Source organism: Bos grunniens, chromosome 3 (assembly GCF_055505025.1).
Source record: "Bos grunniens cultivar Pamir isolate PY7600 chromosome 3, Bosgru_T2T1.0, whole genome shotgun sequence".
Lineage (NCBI taxonomy): Eukaryota > Metazoa > Chordata > Mammalia > Artiodactyla > Bovidae > Bos > Bos grunniens.
In genome coordinates this window covers 63516618-63532907 of record NC_141167.1, presented here as the reverse complement: position 1 = coordinate 63532907, position 16290 = coordinate 63516618, and the positions used below count along the sequence as shown (strand labels likewise).

General features: G+C 34.4%; 1 protein-coding gene across 28 annotated transcripts in view; it reads left to right on the top strand.

Annotated features, from left to right (window-relative positions):
• COL24A1 (collagen type XXIV alpha 1 chain) overlaps window positions 1-16290 on the top strand; it is a 401096-nt gene that overhangs the window by 33406 nt on the left and 351400 nt on the right. For 8 of the 28 annotated variants that reach the window (XR_015160374.1, XM_086390884.1, XM_086390886.1 and 5 more), the window contains 2 exons: window positions 4364-5718; window positions 13600-13653. The exons of 7 other annotated variants lie outside the window; for them this stretch is intronic. Coding sequence is in view for 11 of the 21 variants with exons in the window: in XM_086390884.1 (XP_086247010.1) it covers window positions 4364-5718; window positions 13600-13653 (1409 nt within the window). In the remaining 10 variants the exon portion in view is untranslated. Of the gene's footprint in view, window positions 1-4363; window positions 5719-13599; window positions 13654-16290 lie in introns of those variants that run through there. 13 more of the 28 variants (XM_086390893.1, XM_086390906.1, XM_086390903.1 and 10 more) reach the window with 3 other exon arrangements.

The window sequence follows — 16290 nt, the reverse complement described above, 5'->3', positions numbered from 1 at the left end:
ACATGATTGTAAGATATTCAAAGAAAGAAAATACCAACAAAGAATGTTACGTTCAGTGAGGCTTAAGGTCCAACATTACCAACCATTTAAAAAGTCAGGAAAGGTTCTCATGAACCCTTCTTAAGGAAACTAATAGAGCATAAACTTCAGCAAAGAGAAATGACTACAAAAGACTGGTTCTATTTAACAGAAGAAAATATAGGAATGAAACAATATGAATATCATATGAACTGGCAATATAGAACTGGTAAAACCACCAAAAAGGGGGGAAGAAAAAGAGGAAAAAAACCCAGGAAGTAGATTGAGTTTGCTGATTGGTTCATCAGAAGCTGAGAATTAAATATTATCTGAAGCAGATAGATTAAATAGAAAACACTGTAAGGATAGTACTTAATGAAAAGATAAATACTAGGAAAGATAATCCTATTGACTAATATTAGGTGGTAAAGGAAAAGGGGCCAAAAAGGAGAAAAAAGAAAAAACATTGTTCAGTAAAATTAATAGCTATGTCTAAAGTGGACTAGGGACACTGTATACACTTTTAACTTTAAAAGTAAACTTTAGAATAAAGAGAGAAACCTTTCTTATCTCAAAAGAATATGAAATAGCAAAGGGAACACATAGTGACTTTAAAAATTAAAATGGGAAAGCAAAATATGACAGATTAAGCAAACCATCACATCAACAAATGTGCTGCTGCTGCTGCTAAGTCGCTTCAGTCGTGTCCAACTCTGTGCGACCCCACAGACGGCAGCCCACCAGGCTCCCCTGTTCCTGGGATTCTCCAGGCAAGAACGCTGGAGTGGGTTGCCATTTCCTTCTCCAATGCAGGAAAGTGAAAAGTGAAAGTGAAGTTAATGAATGTAAATAGATTTAATTTTATATTCAAAGAAAAAATTTTCAGACACAAACAAATCAAACTCCTTCCACTTAAGACAGTACTTCAAAGTAGGTAAAAATAAAAGTATATGCAAAGGTTATCAGATAAAGCAAACAAAATGTGAGGGCAAAGGGGCTTCATACCAGATAAGGTAGAGATCATAAACAAAATAGACATAGACATACTCCTTATCGTTTGAAAAGGTGCAATACTCCGTAAATATATGAATATTATGACTACCTCTGCATAACAACCATAACATTAATATTCATAAAGTTAAGGCCACATGAGATAAAAAGCCAAAAAGATAAATAGTGATGAGACTTTGTTAATCTTTTACTCCATGATAGATTAATTGTATAAAAATGAGGGTATAAAGGATATAAAATAAACAATGAGGTTCAGCCAACTGGTTTTAAATTCTGTACCCTGAAAACCGTTACTGATCAAACACCAGAAAATTAACCATTTGTTAGGCTAAATTTCAAAAACAAAAAGTGCAACTTAGACACCATTTTCTAGTCACAATGCTCTTAGGTTTTACTAAGAAATCAGAAAATAAAACCTAACTGGAAAATTTTGCATTTCTTCTTAAATCATTTGGGTCAATGGGAAAAATACAAGTAAAAATTGCATACTTTCTAGAAAACTGCAAAAATGAAAAATCATCCAAAATAAAAATAATACATCAACAATCTATGGGATACAGCTAAAACAGTATTTAGAAAATGTACTGCTTAACTACTATGAATAAGTGCTCATCTCTAGAAACTAGAAAAAGAATCGAATCAAAAGAAAATAAGAAAAAATAATAAAGGTAGATGCAGAAAATGATACAGAAAGCAGACAGAAAATAATAGAAATGATAAACAAATACAAGGCTCTACTTTTGAAATAAGCAATAGTTACCCTTAAGAACAAATAGACCAAAATATTCAAAATTGGAAATTTTAAGAGAGAATCTGAGATAGGGAAACAAAAATAATTTCAAGGGAATATTATGTTTTCTGAGTAATACATTTGGAGCCTAAAAGGAAGTTATTTCCTAAAAATATAAATTTTAAAAATTGATTCAAGAGATAGTTGAAATTTTGCATAAATTAACTGACATAAAAGAAATTAGGGTGAATGAAGAGCTATCAATGAAAAGGCCAACATGATAACCTTGATTTACAACTGAGTGTTATAAGAAAAAAATTTTTAAGAAAAATTTTTAAAGAAAATTTAAAGGAATTTAAACTGTTCTAGACCATAAAAAAATAAAGTCCAACATTATAGTCGTATAAAGATAGTATAATAATGGAAAAACCACAGACTAGTCTTAATTAATGCAGTGTGTCTTAAAAGAATAAAATACAATGATCAAGTAGGTTTTATTTTAGGAATGCAAGGATGGTTCAAAAATTAAATTGTTTTGAGTAGTAAATGCTTAAAAACATTTGATTTTTACAAAGCCTAGCTATTTGTCATAAAAACTCAGAATTGAAGGAAATATTCATGTATATGTATATTAGAATTGAAGGAAGTATTTATATTATGTGTATATGAATATAAATATTGAAAAGATGTATACTGAAGTTTTAAAATAATACTTTCTCTAGTATTTCATTCTAATAGAATCAGAAATTTGAGGTAGTAGATAGCAGGAGTTAAATACAAAGATTGGTTTTCTCTGGGCAAGTAGCAGCCCTAGAATATCATACCACTTAATTCTGACTTTTCGTTTGTGTAAAAGTAGCTGATCTGGCATTATAGAATGATAACTTTCACACACTTTATTATTGTATATACTTCAAGCATTGTGATTTTCATATTAGCAGTGTTTCTTCCATAGTTTATTTCTTGAATTGAGAATACCCTTAGAGGCAGTTAGCATTGAGAATACCCAAAGTCACAGATAAGTGTATTTCAGAAGTGTAAATTTTTGTTGAAGATTGGGAATGATCTAGCTGGCAATTCATGTCTTATATTAAAGTAAATAGTCATATTATGGAATAAAATTAAAATCTTTTATGAATTATTTTAAAACAAGACATCAGCATTTTTTTTTACATGTTTTTATGGGGCCTCTTTAAAGTATTTCCCCAAATTCCTGGAGATGCATATAATTTATAACTGCTATTAGGAATATTTTGGTGGACATCTGCTACTATATTTGCAGTTTGTACTAAACATGAGTTATCAAATATCTACTAATCTTTTATGAAGGAAAACTAAGATGATGTGTAATCTTGCTGGCTAATCTTCAAAAATCTTTATTTTTCCTCACTTATAGTTATAAATAAATAGTTCTTTAATGTACAGTGATACAACTGGGAAATTTATCACCCAAAGATAACAAAGATCACATGACTATTTAAGCTGTTCTGTATCTTTGAGAAAATTTATTATTTTTTACAAATGGTATAGGTATATAATTTTGTTGGACTCTAGGGGTACATGTTGCACCTGATCAGATTTGGATGGGGCAAATTCATTCATTCAGAAATTATAGAAAAGTTTGAAGAGAGATACAATAGCTAATATAATAGGTATAATAGATATTCTAAGCAGACATAGAATCCGTCTTCCAAGAGTTTATAATTGGGTAAGGGAGATAGGCAATATACTATCAATAATATTACAATGAAAACTAGAAAAATAATAATTATAAAATATATGTAAAACCTATATTTTAATAAAAATTATTAAGAAAGTCTATAAATTACAGAGAGGCCTGGCATGCTGCGATTCATGGGGTTGCAAGGAGTCGGACATGACTGAGCAACTCAACTGAACTGAACTTATAAATTATTTGGATTAAGAATTACTGTGGAGGACCAAGACAAAATAGAAGAGAGAGAAATATGTAAGGGAGAGAAAAATATACAGGGCCGAGCAATTTTAGGAATTTCAGTTGTCTTGTCCAGAAGTTTTCAGGGTACTGGGTACTTTATGTGTAGCACACACTTAAGGAATTAGGCATAGGGAGCGCTCTTATGTAACTTGCAAATTATTGGAAGGCTAAAGAGAAAACATCCTGAAAAATTATAGTTTAAATAGGTGTGTGAACTTAATTTATAAAACGGTTTCCAAAGTTAAAATTTCTCTTTGTAAGTATGTCTCCAGTTTCTCTTGATCAAAGAAGGCATAAAATTTTAAATTCTAAATTAAAGAAGTAAATGACCATCTGGGAATCTTTGAACATGTACATTCATTGGAGTAACAAATAAGTTTCCTAACTGGAGAATGAAAGAACATTTATTAAATTTTGGGCATAGGGATATTGGGGGGTGTGTGTTTCAGATGATAAAGAATAACATTTTACTCTCCCTTTCCATACCTCTCATTACCTAGACATCAGTTATTGATAGAGCATGTTTATTTTAGAGATTACTATTGATACCTACAAGGAAGATTTTCTTATACTCAAACATTTATATGAACACATGAATGCCTAAGAGTAAGATTCTTTCTCTCTTTCTCTCTCTTTTTAATTTCCAGGCATAGACATTCTTCATCAACTAGGCCTTGGAGGCAAAGATGTAAGACACTCTTCATCAGTGACCGCTGTACCACCATCATCTACACCACTACCTCAGGGGGTCCATGTAACAGAATCGGGTGTCATTTTAACAAACAATTCCTATATTGAATCACCTCTTGTGAAAATTTTACCAGTCAACTTAGAACAGCCATTTACAATATTAATTGGGTTGCAGTCATATAGAGTAAACAATGCATTTCTCTTCAGCATTAGAAGTAAAAATAGACTGCAATTAGGAGTACAGTTATTACCTAAAAAATTAGTGGTATACCTTGGAGGAAAGCAGTCTGTCTTTTTCAACTACAGCGTTCACGATGAGCGATGGCACTCATTTGCCATTGCTGTTACCAATCAAGATGTCTCAATGTTTGTTGAATGTGGAAAGAAATATTTTAGCAGAGAGACTCTTTCGGAAGTTCAGACCTTTGATTCTAACAGTGTGTTTACCTTGGGAAGTATGAATAATAATTCTGTCCATTTTGAAGGAGTAGTATGTCAGTTGGATATTATTCCTTCTGCAGAAGCATCTGCAAGCTATTGCAGATATGTGAAACAGCAGTGTCACCCTGAGACAAGCCTTCCTCATACAACTATTGTATCAACTAAGATACCAGAAAACTCTCTCCTGCCCAAAAGATTGGGTGAAAAAGTACTGTCACAGGACACAGTTACTGAAAACAAAAGTGTTCTAGATTTCACAAATAATGATTCTGTGGCAGTGAATAAACAACAAGAACACCAGATATCAAGATCTCAGTTAACTTCTCTTCATTCACAGAATGTCTCTGCTATGGATCTTGTGAACCATGTGATTCAGACCAAAGAATTGATCACTGAGCAACTTATTCAGGCAAATTTAAGCCTGCCAATGTCCCATCGTAGCCTCAATGAGCCAAGGAAAAAAAACAAGGATAAATTTATTTCTCTTCTAAATGTGTCGGACAATATCACACAACATAATGATAAAATAACTGGTCTGTCACCACTTAAGAAGATATCATCTAGTCTTCCACATATAAAACAAGATACAATTAAGAATCTCAAGAAGGCTATCACAGCAAATCTGCACACTAATGAACTTATAGAACTGCAGCAGATTTTAAACACAACCTTATACAGAGTGACAGATGAGCCATCTGTGGATAATCACCTTGATCTAAGGAAGGAAGGTGAATTTGATCCTGATGCTACTTATCCCATCGAAAATAGCTATGAAACTGAGCTTTATGATTATTATTATTATTATGAGGATCTTAATACAGTGCTCGAAATGGAGAATCTAAGAGGGCCAAAAGGGGACACTGGACCTCCTGTAAGTTATTATTTTTAAAATATGTCTTAATGCACTAATTTACCATCCATTTCAGAAAGAATTCTCTGGGCTGAACAATATAGAACAGATCTGTCTTAGGTATGTAGCCTGGCTTACTGTGAATGCATTCATGGTTGCCATAATGTATCCAACCAGAATGCTACTCTGGCTCAAATGTTGTACTTTTTAAAAACTATTGGCTGGCTCAGAAGGTTACTTAGTTCTGGTAAAGTGGTGAGTAAGCCATGTTTTTCTTGTTGAATTGAAATTCAATCAGGAATTGAGTTGCTAAATACAGATCAGCATTCTATTTTATTAAAAACCTGTAGACTTAATGCATAGTCATGTTAAGAGAGAATATTAAAGTTATAGTAGACTAAATAAAAATATTTTGAATACATTAAGTGTATTTTCAGCAAAGTAATATCATGAATTAAAATAATATTACCTTTTAGATAGAAATAATTTTATAGTGAGTCATTGGGGAAAAGCAAACCCTTATATTATAGAAATTAAAATATTTCACTTAGGATTATAAAGAGTAACGTATTTCATTATATCTTCCATGATATGGCCAATTTACATTTATAAGTTAATAGAAGTTCCATCTACCTCATGCAAAAATAGCCACTCAGCAGTCCATCAGTCCATTCAGTAGGAAAAAAGCCAAGTCACTTCCTTAATAATTCATTAACAAAGCTATGAGATAATAGATTGATTATTTTAGCTCTGAAATTCTTTTGTCACGTAGGTGCAATTACTGATGGATGATCTTTTAATCATTTAAGACTCATTTAAAGCTATTTAAAATTACATTAGAGACACGTTTTTACCATTCATATTTTGAATACCTTTAAATAATCAACTTATATATCTTTAGAAATCTTTTTTTTTTCATTTCAAGCAGAATAAAATATATCTTAAGATATTTCTTGATTTGATGGAAGTAAAATTTGAGACATTTGTTTAGTTCCAGAAACCATAGAACAAGAGATGATGCCACTTGCTTAGCTTGTGTTTACTTTTATTACTCAAAGTAACTTGATAGGTATTGAGCAATGCTTAGAGTGAATGTTTAAAGGATTTAATAAAATCAGAAGAATATATTATAGAGAAATAACTTTTCAGCTAGTAGTAAAATTGAGCCACTAGGCAGGTCATATTAAACAGTAAAGGAAGCTGTTTAGTTTTTTCAAAAAATGTCAGAGATGAGTATTAATCTCTGCTCTAAATCCAGAAACAGTTATTTTGGCAATGATTGGTAGGTGAAGCAATAATAGTCCACGGATACTTCCTTAGTCTCTCCTATGGGCAAAGCAGAAAAATTGTGTAAAACAGAATCACTGCTCAGAAGGAGCTTATGTTGTGGTAATAGTGATACAGAAGTACATCTGTAACCTTGTCTCATGGTCAAGTAAGATACATGACCCTGAGAGATGCAAACTAAACATGTGGAGTACACATTTTCAAAGGTAAGAAAAAAATTTTTGAGGAGAACTCTTTGAAAGATCACTTAAGGCTGAGCTGTTCAGGATAGGTTCTGGTAGGCAAACTTAGAACCTAGACCTCAAATAATGGATATGATTTTGATAGGTGAAAGAAACTGTTGTATCTTTTATGTAGGAAAAACAGCAAAATAGCTATAATTTATTGTGATTTTTTACCTGTGGCAGGAACTCTGCTATGCCCTTTATGTTTGTTATCTTAGAAAAACTTGGTAAGTTTGGTATTATTACCCTCATTTTTCAGGTGAAGAAACTGAAGCCCAGAGTAATTTGTTTGCTTGCTCATAACCACATGTCAATAAATGATAGACCCAGGATTTTGACCCTAGAGGTAGGTTTTCTGCCTCTAAAGGTCAAACTCTTTCACAATATGAAGCTGAATAATGATAGATAAATGTAAGGCCAGGGCAGACCTTATACAGGTTGTAGAGGTCTCAATTTTCAAATAATAGTTCTGACTTTATCATGTTCTCAGTGGGGAATTTTGTAGGTTTCTAAGTAAAGATATGATTAGGGAAGTCAGTCTGTGGCAGTGCCCAGAACAGACAGGAAATTCCTGTTATCTGGATCTTACAAAACTAGGACATTATCTAGGATAACAGCAGGGAAAATGCAAAGGAAAAGTAGCATTCAAGGGAGATCTTGAAGGAAGGTTTGGTAGAACTAGGAAATTAACTGGACTTAGGGACCAAATGAAAAGAAAGAGGATCAAGGTGGCTCTAAGGTTTTAAGCCTGTGGGTTGAGAGACTGGTGATACCAATATAAAAACCAGTAATTAAGACAGGAAGTTGATTTTAGGAGAAGAAACCGAGTTAAAACATTTAAGGTGCTGTTGGCAAATCAGTAAGCTGTTGAAAGATTTGAAGAAGGTGAAGTGAAAAGAGAAGTCAAAGTAGGGGGGTATAGATTATGGGAGTTTTCCCATCAGTATTATAGAGTCAAGAAATTTGCAAGGAAAGGACTTGGCATAGAGTTAAGAGCCAAATTGTAAGGAATGTTTGCTTTGTGGTTATAGAAGGAAAAAAAAAAAAAAAGAAATGTGACAGGATAGACAGATGGGACAGAACAATATAGTTAGTGTTAGTCACTCTGTCGTGTCTGACTCTTTGTAACCCCGTGGTAGCCTGCCAGGCTTCTCTGTCCATGGAATTATCCGGGCAAGAATACTGGCGTGAGGAGCCATTCTTTTGTCCAGGGGATCTTCCCGACCCAGGGTTGGGATCAAACCCAGGTCTCCTGCATTGCAGGCAGATTCTTTACTGTCTGAGCCACCAGGGAAGCCCATAATATAGTATCATAAAAGCCAAAAATGAGAGTTTTGAGAAGAAATTGATCAGCGGTGCTGAAAGCTAAAGACTGAGAAAAAGTAGAGGAAATCCTTTGGATCTTCTGGTGGGAAAGTTGTTATTGAACTTTGATAATGATTTCAGCATAGTGTAGAAGTCTAAAGGTAAATTTCAGAAAGTGTATGAGAGAGTAAATGGTGATGAAATGATGAACTTTATAGAGATTTTGCACTGCTTCTTGAAGTGGATTAAGCCTGACAGCCTGATCTTTCCTACTTGTTGGTGCCTGTTTTTCATCTACATACCCTTGATGTTCTTTTGATATCTTTGAAGTTCATTTCAATAAAGCTATTAGGTTCTGTGTCAGTTTTTTCTGGTACTCTTTTGATCTGAAGTTTTTTGTTTTGTTTTACTTTCTAAAGAAACATCTCTCCTTAATTCTCAGGCATTTTTCTTATCCATTTTTCTATATTCTTCAGGCACACCAGTACACACATGTTAAAAGTCCTTTGTGATGATAGTATTTATTATCTTCTCTACAATGATGTCCATGTGTTTGCTTTTTTTCCATTTTATGTAAATTCAGTTAAACTACATCCATATTCCTTAACTGATTTTTTTCAATTGTGGTCAGCTATTATTGCTTCTGATGTGGATTTAGTCTATAATTCTTTCTTTTTTTGCTCTTTCAATCTTTAAGCTCTTTTGGCTCACATTTCATTACCTTGGTTGTTATTTTTGTCTTTTATGACTCTTCTTTGAGCTTTTTGTAGAGAAACAGCATCTTGAAATTCTTTGGATTTATAATGAACTATATGAACTTCTTTCTCTGCATGGAGCAATCCTTTTCTGGTAAAAAAAATTTTCATTTACTTTTAATTTATGTTTCTGTCCTCACACTTCCCCCCTCCCCTCAAAATGTATAGGTCTCTTGCTGGTTTCTTTCTGGTTATCGCTCATTTTTAAAATAAAAACGCCACTATTTGGGCCACTATGTGCTTTAGCATGGTACGGGGCTGCTGCCAAGTCGCTTCAGTCGTGTCCGACTCTGTGCGACCCCATGGACTGCAGCCTACCAGGCTTCTCTGTCCATGGGATTCTCCAGGCAAGAACACTGGAGTGGGTTGCCATTTCCGTCTCCAAAGCATGAAAGTGGAAAGTGAAAGTGAAGTCACTCAGTCGACTCTTAGCGACCCCATGGACTGCAGCCTACCAGGCTCCTCCATCCATGGGATTTTCCGGGCAACAGTACTGGAGTGGGGTGCCATTGCCTTCTCCTAGCATGGTATAGGGAGAGGCAAAAGGGAGTTAGGTGGAGTAGTACACAGCATCAAATTCAAGTTGCTGCCTTCAATGCCATCTTTTGATATGTATTGTGTCCTCTACCTAGAAATGTATCTCCTCTCGTTTTCATGTACATGAAGCCCTCTGTATCAGTCTAAGAAGTGATATAATGATTCATGCTCTTGTCTTTTACCTCCTCCCTCCACCAGAAGTTTCCTGAGGTTAGGAGATTTGTTGCAGATCATAAAAATGATGGGTTCTTTCAGCTCTGCCTTCCTTACTCTTGGGTTGTTTGAACTGGATCTTTGCAGGGTCATGAATTATATTCTCTGTGGCTTTACCATTCCCTTGAACTTAGCTATTGTCATTAAAGGATCGTTGGAATGAACTTTCTGGACTGATATACTGTTAGTTATCTGTAGCCTGTCCCAGGTTTGAGGTCTGAGGAGGGTTTTTTGTTTTCAGTCATCTTTCAGCATCTTTCCTTATTCCAAAATGTCTTACTATTTGACAGATAATTTTCATATTTCATGGTTTGTGGTTGTGGTCGTTTTCTTGTTTCATCAGAGAAGTTTTTTTCTTTTGGTATTTTTTGTTGTTTTCAGAGGGTTTTTGAGGGAAGGAGGGTAGCTTTAAAAATGTTCTCATTCTGCTATCTTTTATAGAAATTCACTAGTGACCCATTTTAGAATGTAAATTACATCATGTCATTTATCTGCTTAAAACTCTTCAGTGACAGGAGAGTGTAGCAGTTAGAATAAATTAAAACGTCTTTATCATGACCCATGCAGTCAAATGTCATCTGGCCCCTGTGTTCCTCGGCAACGTCATTTTGTTCCACTTTTGTTTACTTCCACTGTTGGCTTTCTTTTAGTTCCTTAATAAGATTGTATTTTTGTTTTATTTTACTCATGCTGTCATTCATTTTATTCCTATTTTCAAATTTTGTTTTCTCCTCTTTCCTCATTCCTCTTCATTTTTTAGGTCTAACTTAGAGCTTCCTCAGAGACGCATTCCCTCATAGCACAATATAAATTATGTGCACTGTGTTGATCTCTCTTGGTTGCTTGTTCTTTTCCTCATATCACTAAATAAAATGCATATTATGTGTTTATTTGTTAGTAGGTGTCTTTTTATCTCATTGTCAGCTCCAGGAGGCTTTGTTGCTTACTAATGTTTATTGAGTAAGTGAATGAATCAATGAGTGAGTGAACTATAAAAAGAAATTTAGATGCAAGACTTCCAAGATCCACCAGACACTACTCTCTTACAAGTATTGGATACATTTGCTTCAGTATATTACCTTAGTAATAATAATATTGTAACTAACACTGAGTACTACTTGTGCTCCATGCATACCTTTAAAAAATTGCTCTATAGTTTATGGTTAATTACTCTATATCAGACATAGTTACAAGTATTTTATATACAATAACTTTAATATCCACTGTAACATCATCAGTGTTATAAAGATGAGAAAACTAAGTCTTAGCAAGAGTAGCTGACTTGTCTAAGGTCATTCAGCAAGTAAATGATTGAAGCATGATTTGACTGTAGATTGGATGATTGCCAGGCTTCCCTGGTGGCTCAGACGGTCAAGCGTCTGCCTATAATGCTGGAGACCCGGCTTCAATCCCTGGGTCAGGAAGATCCTTGGAGAAGGAAATGGCAACCCACTCCAGTACTCTTGCCTGGAAAATCCCATGGATGGAGGAGCCTGGTAGGCTACAGTCTATGAGGTCGCAAAGAGTCGGACACAACTGAGCGACTTCACTTTCACTTTGGATGATTGCCATAGCATTGCTCTTTAACTAAATTATACTTTCTCTTAATAACTGATAATCTGAAAGTTAAAATGACTTTTCTAGTACTTCACTTATAGAAAATAATTCATAAAAAGTCATATCATATAAAATTGCTTTCCTTCTCTGGTTTCTAGGAAATACCTGTTAATAACTTATTCTCAAAGATATGGAAATGAAAAATTGTGAAGACAAGTTAATACTTATTGCTAATTAATTCAAATATTTTAATCACAGCATAAATATGCTTTTTCCCCCACCTCCACTATCTAATATGAACTGTAATAATTTCTTTTTCAGTGTGAATGTAGTAGTGTTTCTTTTGTCACAAAGTAGCGTGATAGGGCAGTAAACCAAACTAGATATTTTAATTTTGCATTTAATTTTTTATCTTTAGAGTTTATTTTAGAGGACTTAAAATCATCAGCTGTTAAGTTCTGAGGACAAAAGTAGAACCAGAACTAGTTTTAAAAAGAGTTTTTTTTTTTTTTTTTTTAAATAAGTGAAAGTCAAGTTTTGATGGAAGCCAGTGATATAGTAGTAACTCTCAAAATATTTGAATAGTTCAGGATGGAGAATAGAAATATTACTTTTATGTGGTTGAAAGAGAAATATTACTTTTTTAATTTTAAGGAATACATGAAAGGTTTTTGTCAAGGGGTATAAAAAGGCAAAATAAAAAGGAAAATGGACAGTTTGAAATATACAAAGAACATTAGAAAACTGAAAAGTGACTGAAAAAAACTGAAAACAAGCATCAATAAAGGAGAATGTTTCAAAGAGAAAAATGTTACATGACAATGAAGATCAGTAGGTCATGCTATATGTTAATGGTAGGGCTAATATCTTAACCTTGACATGTTTAATATCAAAGTTCATAGTATTTTTACTGCAGTAATGAATGAATGTTTGTAAAACATTGTATATAAATGTAAAATATAGGTATATGTATGCTCTGAGACATCAAGAATAATACCATGGCAGCAGGGCGCTCAGTAACAATGAAATGAATAGGCAGATGAATGAATGAATATGTATTAATCATATCCCAAATGAATGTTTATTCCTCCACCAGTTGATTGTTAAAATAAGTTTTAAAAAAAGATAATATAAGGCATTAATATGTGGAAGCAAAGTAGTAGTTTCCTATTTCTTATTTGATATATTTCAAAAGTGACATTTAAAGAACTCAGAATACCTTAAAATTGATCTGTTTTTACTTTTTTACTGTTTTTACTTAAAATTGATTTTGTTTTTACAAAACCATTTAACTCTATTGACCTCTTGGTATGCTGCATTTTGTGTAGGGCAGATATATTACTGAATATACTAGCTCAACTGGTAAAGAATCTGTCTATAATGCAGGAGACCTAGGTTCAATCCCTGGGTTGGGAAGATCCCTGGAGAAGGGAATGGCTACCACTCTAGTATGCTGACCTGGAGAATTCCATGGACTGTGTATAGTCCATGGGTTCGGAAAGAGTTGGACACACTGAGCAACTCACATACTAGAAGGATCTCATTGTAACAGTTAACACATTACACAGATCTTTGGTATAAGTCTTCTAAAAAAACATAAAATGGTCAGTGCTTTATTTTTTCAAGGCAAGTCTTCATTTGAAATGTGTTTGGAAAAAACCCCAAAAAACCTGTAGTTGTTGATCTCCAAACCCTAAATTGAATTCCTCTTTCAGTAGTAAAAGTAAATTTAGGTAAAAAACTACCCACAAAACTACTAGTTATGGTCCCTGTAAAAACCAGATACAGTGGCCATAACCATAAGTCATAGACTTCCTGCTGCCATATCTGACCAGATTAAAGAGGACATTTGAGTTTCAACTCTCACTCCTGCTGATTAAGGTGAGGGGTTTCATGTTATTTTAAAACCATCATCAGCTAGTAACTGGGGACCAAAAAAGAGCCCTGGAGTGAAATCTTCCCAAGACTTGTGAGAAAGGATGTGTCTGTTCTCTTGTCTAATGTCTCAGCATTTGTTTTCCAAGGGTCCCCCTGGCCCAGCAGGCATCCCAGGTCCATCAGGAAAGAGAGGCCCGCGGGTAAGTGGATGGGTTCCATTTCTCCCTTGCTGTTACAGTTGGTAGCTTTCCAGTATGCTTTTCCTACTGTTGTACAGTCTGTACTTCCTCTGGAAATCCGCCTGGATTGTCAAACTTAGCCTGGCCTTTGCCAATTCAAGAGAAGCTTGGGAACATGTGCCACTTATTTATTTGAGTGTAAACACCCAGCCAAAGCATTCTCTGTGAACATGCCCAAAAAGATAATCAAATTTGTAGATTAGTGATTGTTTTGGTGCTACTTGTAGCATTCTTCTTAGTTATAAAGTGATCTCATCTGTACTTGATAGTCCAAGGTGGGGATCATTTACTTTGGGAAATGAAGAAGAGTGGGCAGCCTTAAAATAGTGCATTCCTGGATTACATAGTGGAAAATATTGGAATTATAAACTAAAAAAATAATTGTCCTGAGGAAAAAAGCTTCCTCAAGGGTAGCAGTAGTTTTTCGCATTAAACAGGTCCAACAAAAGATTTATTGCTGTGTTAGAATTCATTTCTTTCAAACCTCAAGGAAAAAAAAAAAAGTGAACTTTTACTAGCAGAAATTCTTTGAAGAGCTAGAAAAGGAATTATGATTGTATGTTATAAAGACAAATGTAAATACCATATATAATCCACTTTCTTTCCTAATTTTTGCTTATCATATAAACAAATTAATGTAAAACTCACCCTAAAATGCTAATTTAAATGGTCCATATTCACATCAAGCTCTTGTTGATGTGAGGCTCAAGATGAAGGCTTACTCTGCTCTAGCTGTTTAACATTTCTTTTCTTTCTCTATACTTGATGACCTACCACATTCCTCTCAAGAGTGTTTTGTAAACTTGTCCACTCTCCTACAGCCAACAAACCATTTCTGTCCTCCCCGCTTTCTGTCAGGAGACCCTGGATTTTGCTTTCTGAGGCACTGAGTTCCCCTTTGCATTAATTATATTCCCTGTCCACTGCTAAGGCTGTTCTTCCACAACTTAACCTTTTCTATCCCTAGATTTTATCTTATTTGGCAACAAACAGCAAATTATCTTTTTTTTTTTTTTAAGTCCCAGACTTTTACTGATGCTAATTTTTCCTAAAGTTATTGTCCTTGCTCACTCTTGCACTAATGAGCTCTGTGGAATAATACTTTATAGCCATTGGTCCCACATCAACAAATCATTTGTTAATCCTCATAAATTTTCCCACCTACTTTATTGAAAAATTTATTTTTGAAGACTACACAAATGAGAGGTCATGAAATCTAATTTTTTCCCTTAGTTTTCATCTTGCTAGATATACTTTCCATGTTTGTATTGCTATCATTCCTCCCCCTTCTGAAACACAATGCTCTGTTAATTTAGAAGTGAAAAAAACAGATAAATATTAAGTATTTCTGTTTTAAGATAGAGGTATAACTGAAGGAAAAGTCTTCCCTCATAGTTCAGTTGGTAAAGAATCTGCATGTAGTGCAGGAGACTGGGTTCGATCCCTGGGTCAGGAAGATCCCCTGGAGGAGGAAATGAAAACCCACTCCAGTATTCTTGCCTGGGAAATCCTATGGACAGAGGAGCCTAGTGGGCTACAGTCCATGGGGTCACAAAAGTTGGACATGACTTAGCAACTAAACCACTACATAGCCAAAGGGTACAGAGGTGGGTACCAAGCCCAAAAGAGTATAGAAGCCCTGGAGACCTGAAAGCCTTTCTGGAGATGAATCTTTGTTCTTCTATTTGCTGGTTGTATGAACCTAAGTTTATCCATTTGTAAAGGGGAATAAATAACCACCCTGCAGGATCGTTATATGGATTAGTAATAATAATAATAATAATAAATAAATAAAGCAGTAACAGTTACTTACATATAGTAGGTATTTAGTAAATAGAAGCAGTTATTGAATTCAAATGGACAAATACCACTTTTTTCTTAAATTCCCCACACTGCACGGCTTATGGGATCTCAGTTCCCCGACCAGGGATTAAAACTGGACCACAGGCACTGAAAGCACCAGATTCTAACCACTGGATCACCAGGGAATTCCCTAAATTGACAGATATTCACTGGGAGTGGTGATATTAAAAACAGCTGCTTTTCAAAGAATTTATAATCCTAGAACTAAACAGCACATGTCATGAAGAAGTTAAAATAGCAATAAAATATTAATAGAATTGTCCCAAGGCAACATATAATTAATTGCAAATTAATTTTATATGCAACAGTTTCTGTGGGATTGAGTAGGAAAGAGAAATCACCTCATGCTAGCCAGGTTTTAAAGGTGGTATCTCAGTTGACACTTGAACATGATTTGAGCAGGTGTAGGAGAGGCATGGTTAAATGAGGTAAGTCTTAAGGCATGCGTCATAGCATAAACAAAACCCAAGTGCAGAAGGGGTTACCGGATGTTGAGAGGAGAGTAAAACAATTGCACTTTGTTATTTTTGGGCTTCTTACCCTGCACAACTTTTAGAAGTAGCGCTGAGCAATGTGGCTGGAGATAAGAGGTGGTAAATAAGGGACATAAATACCTCAAAGCAGTGTTTTGAAGCAAAAAACAGAAACCGCAGTTCTGCTCTGTAATCGGTGTCTTTTCTAAGACTGAAATATCCAAGACCTCAGAAGAGATAATGAACTTTGTAAAATAACATA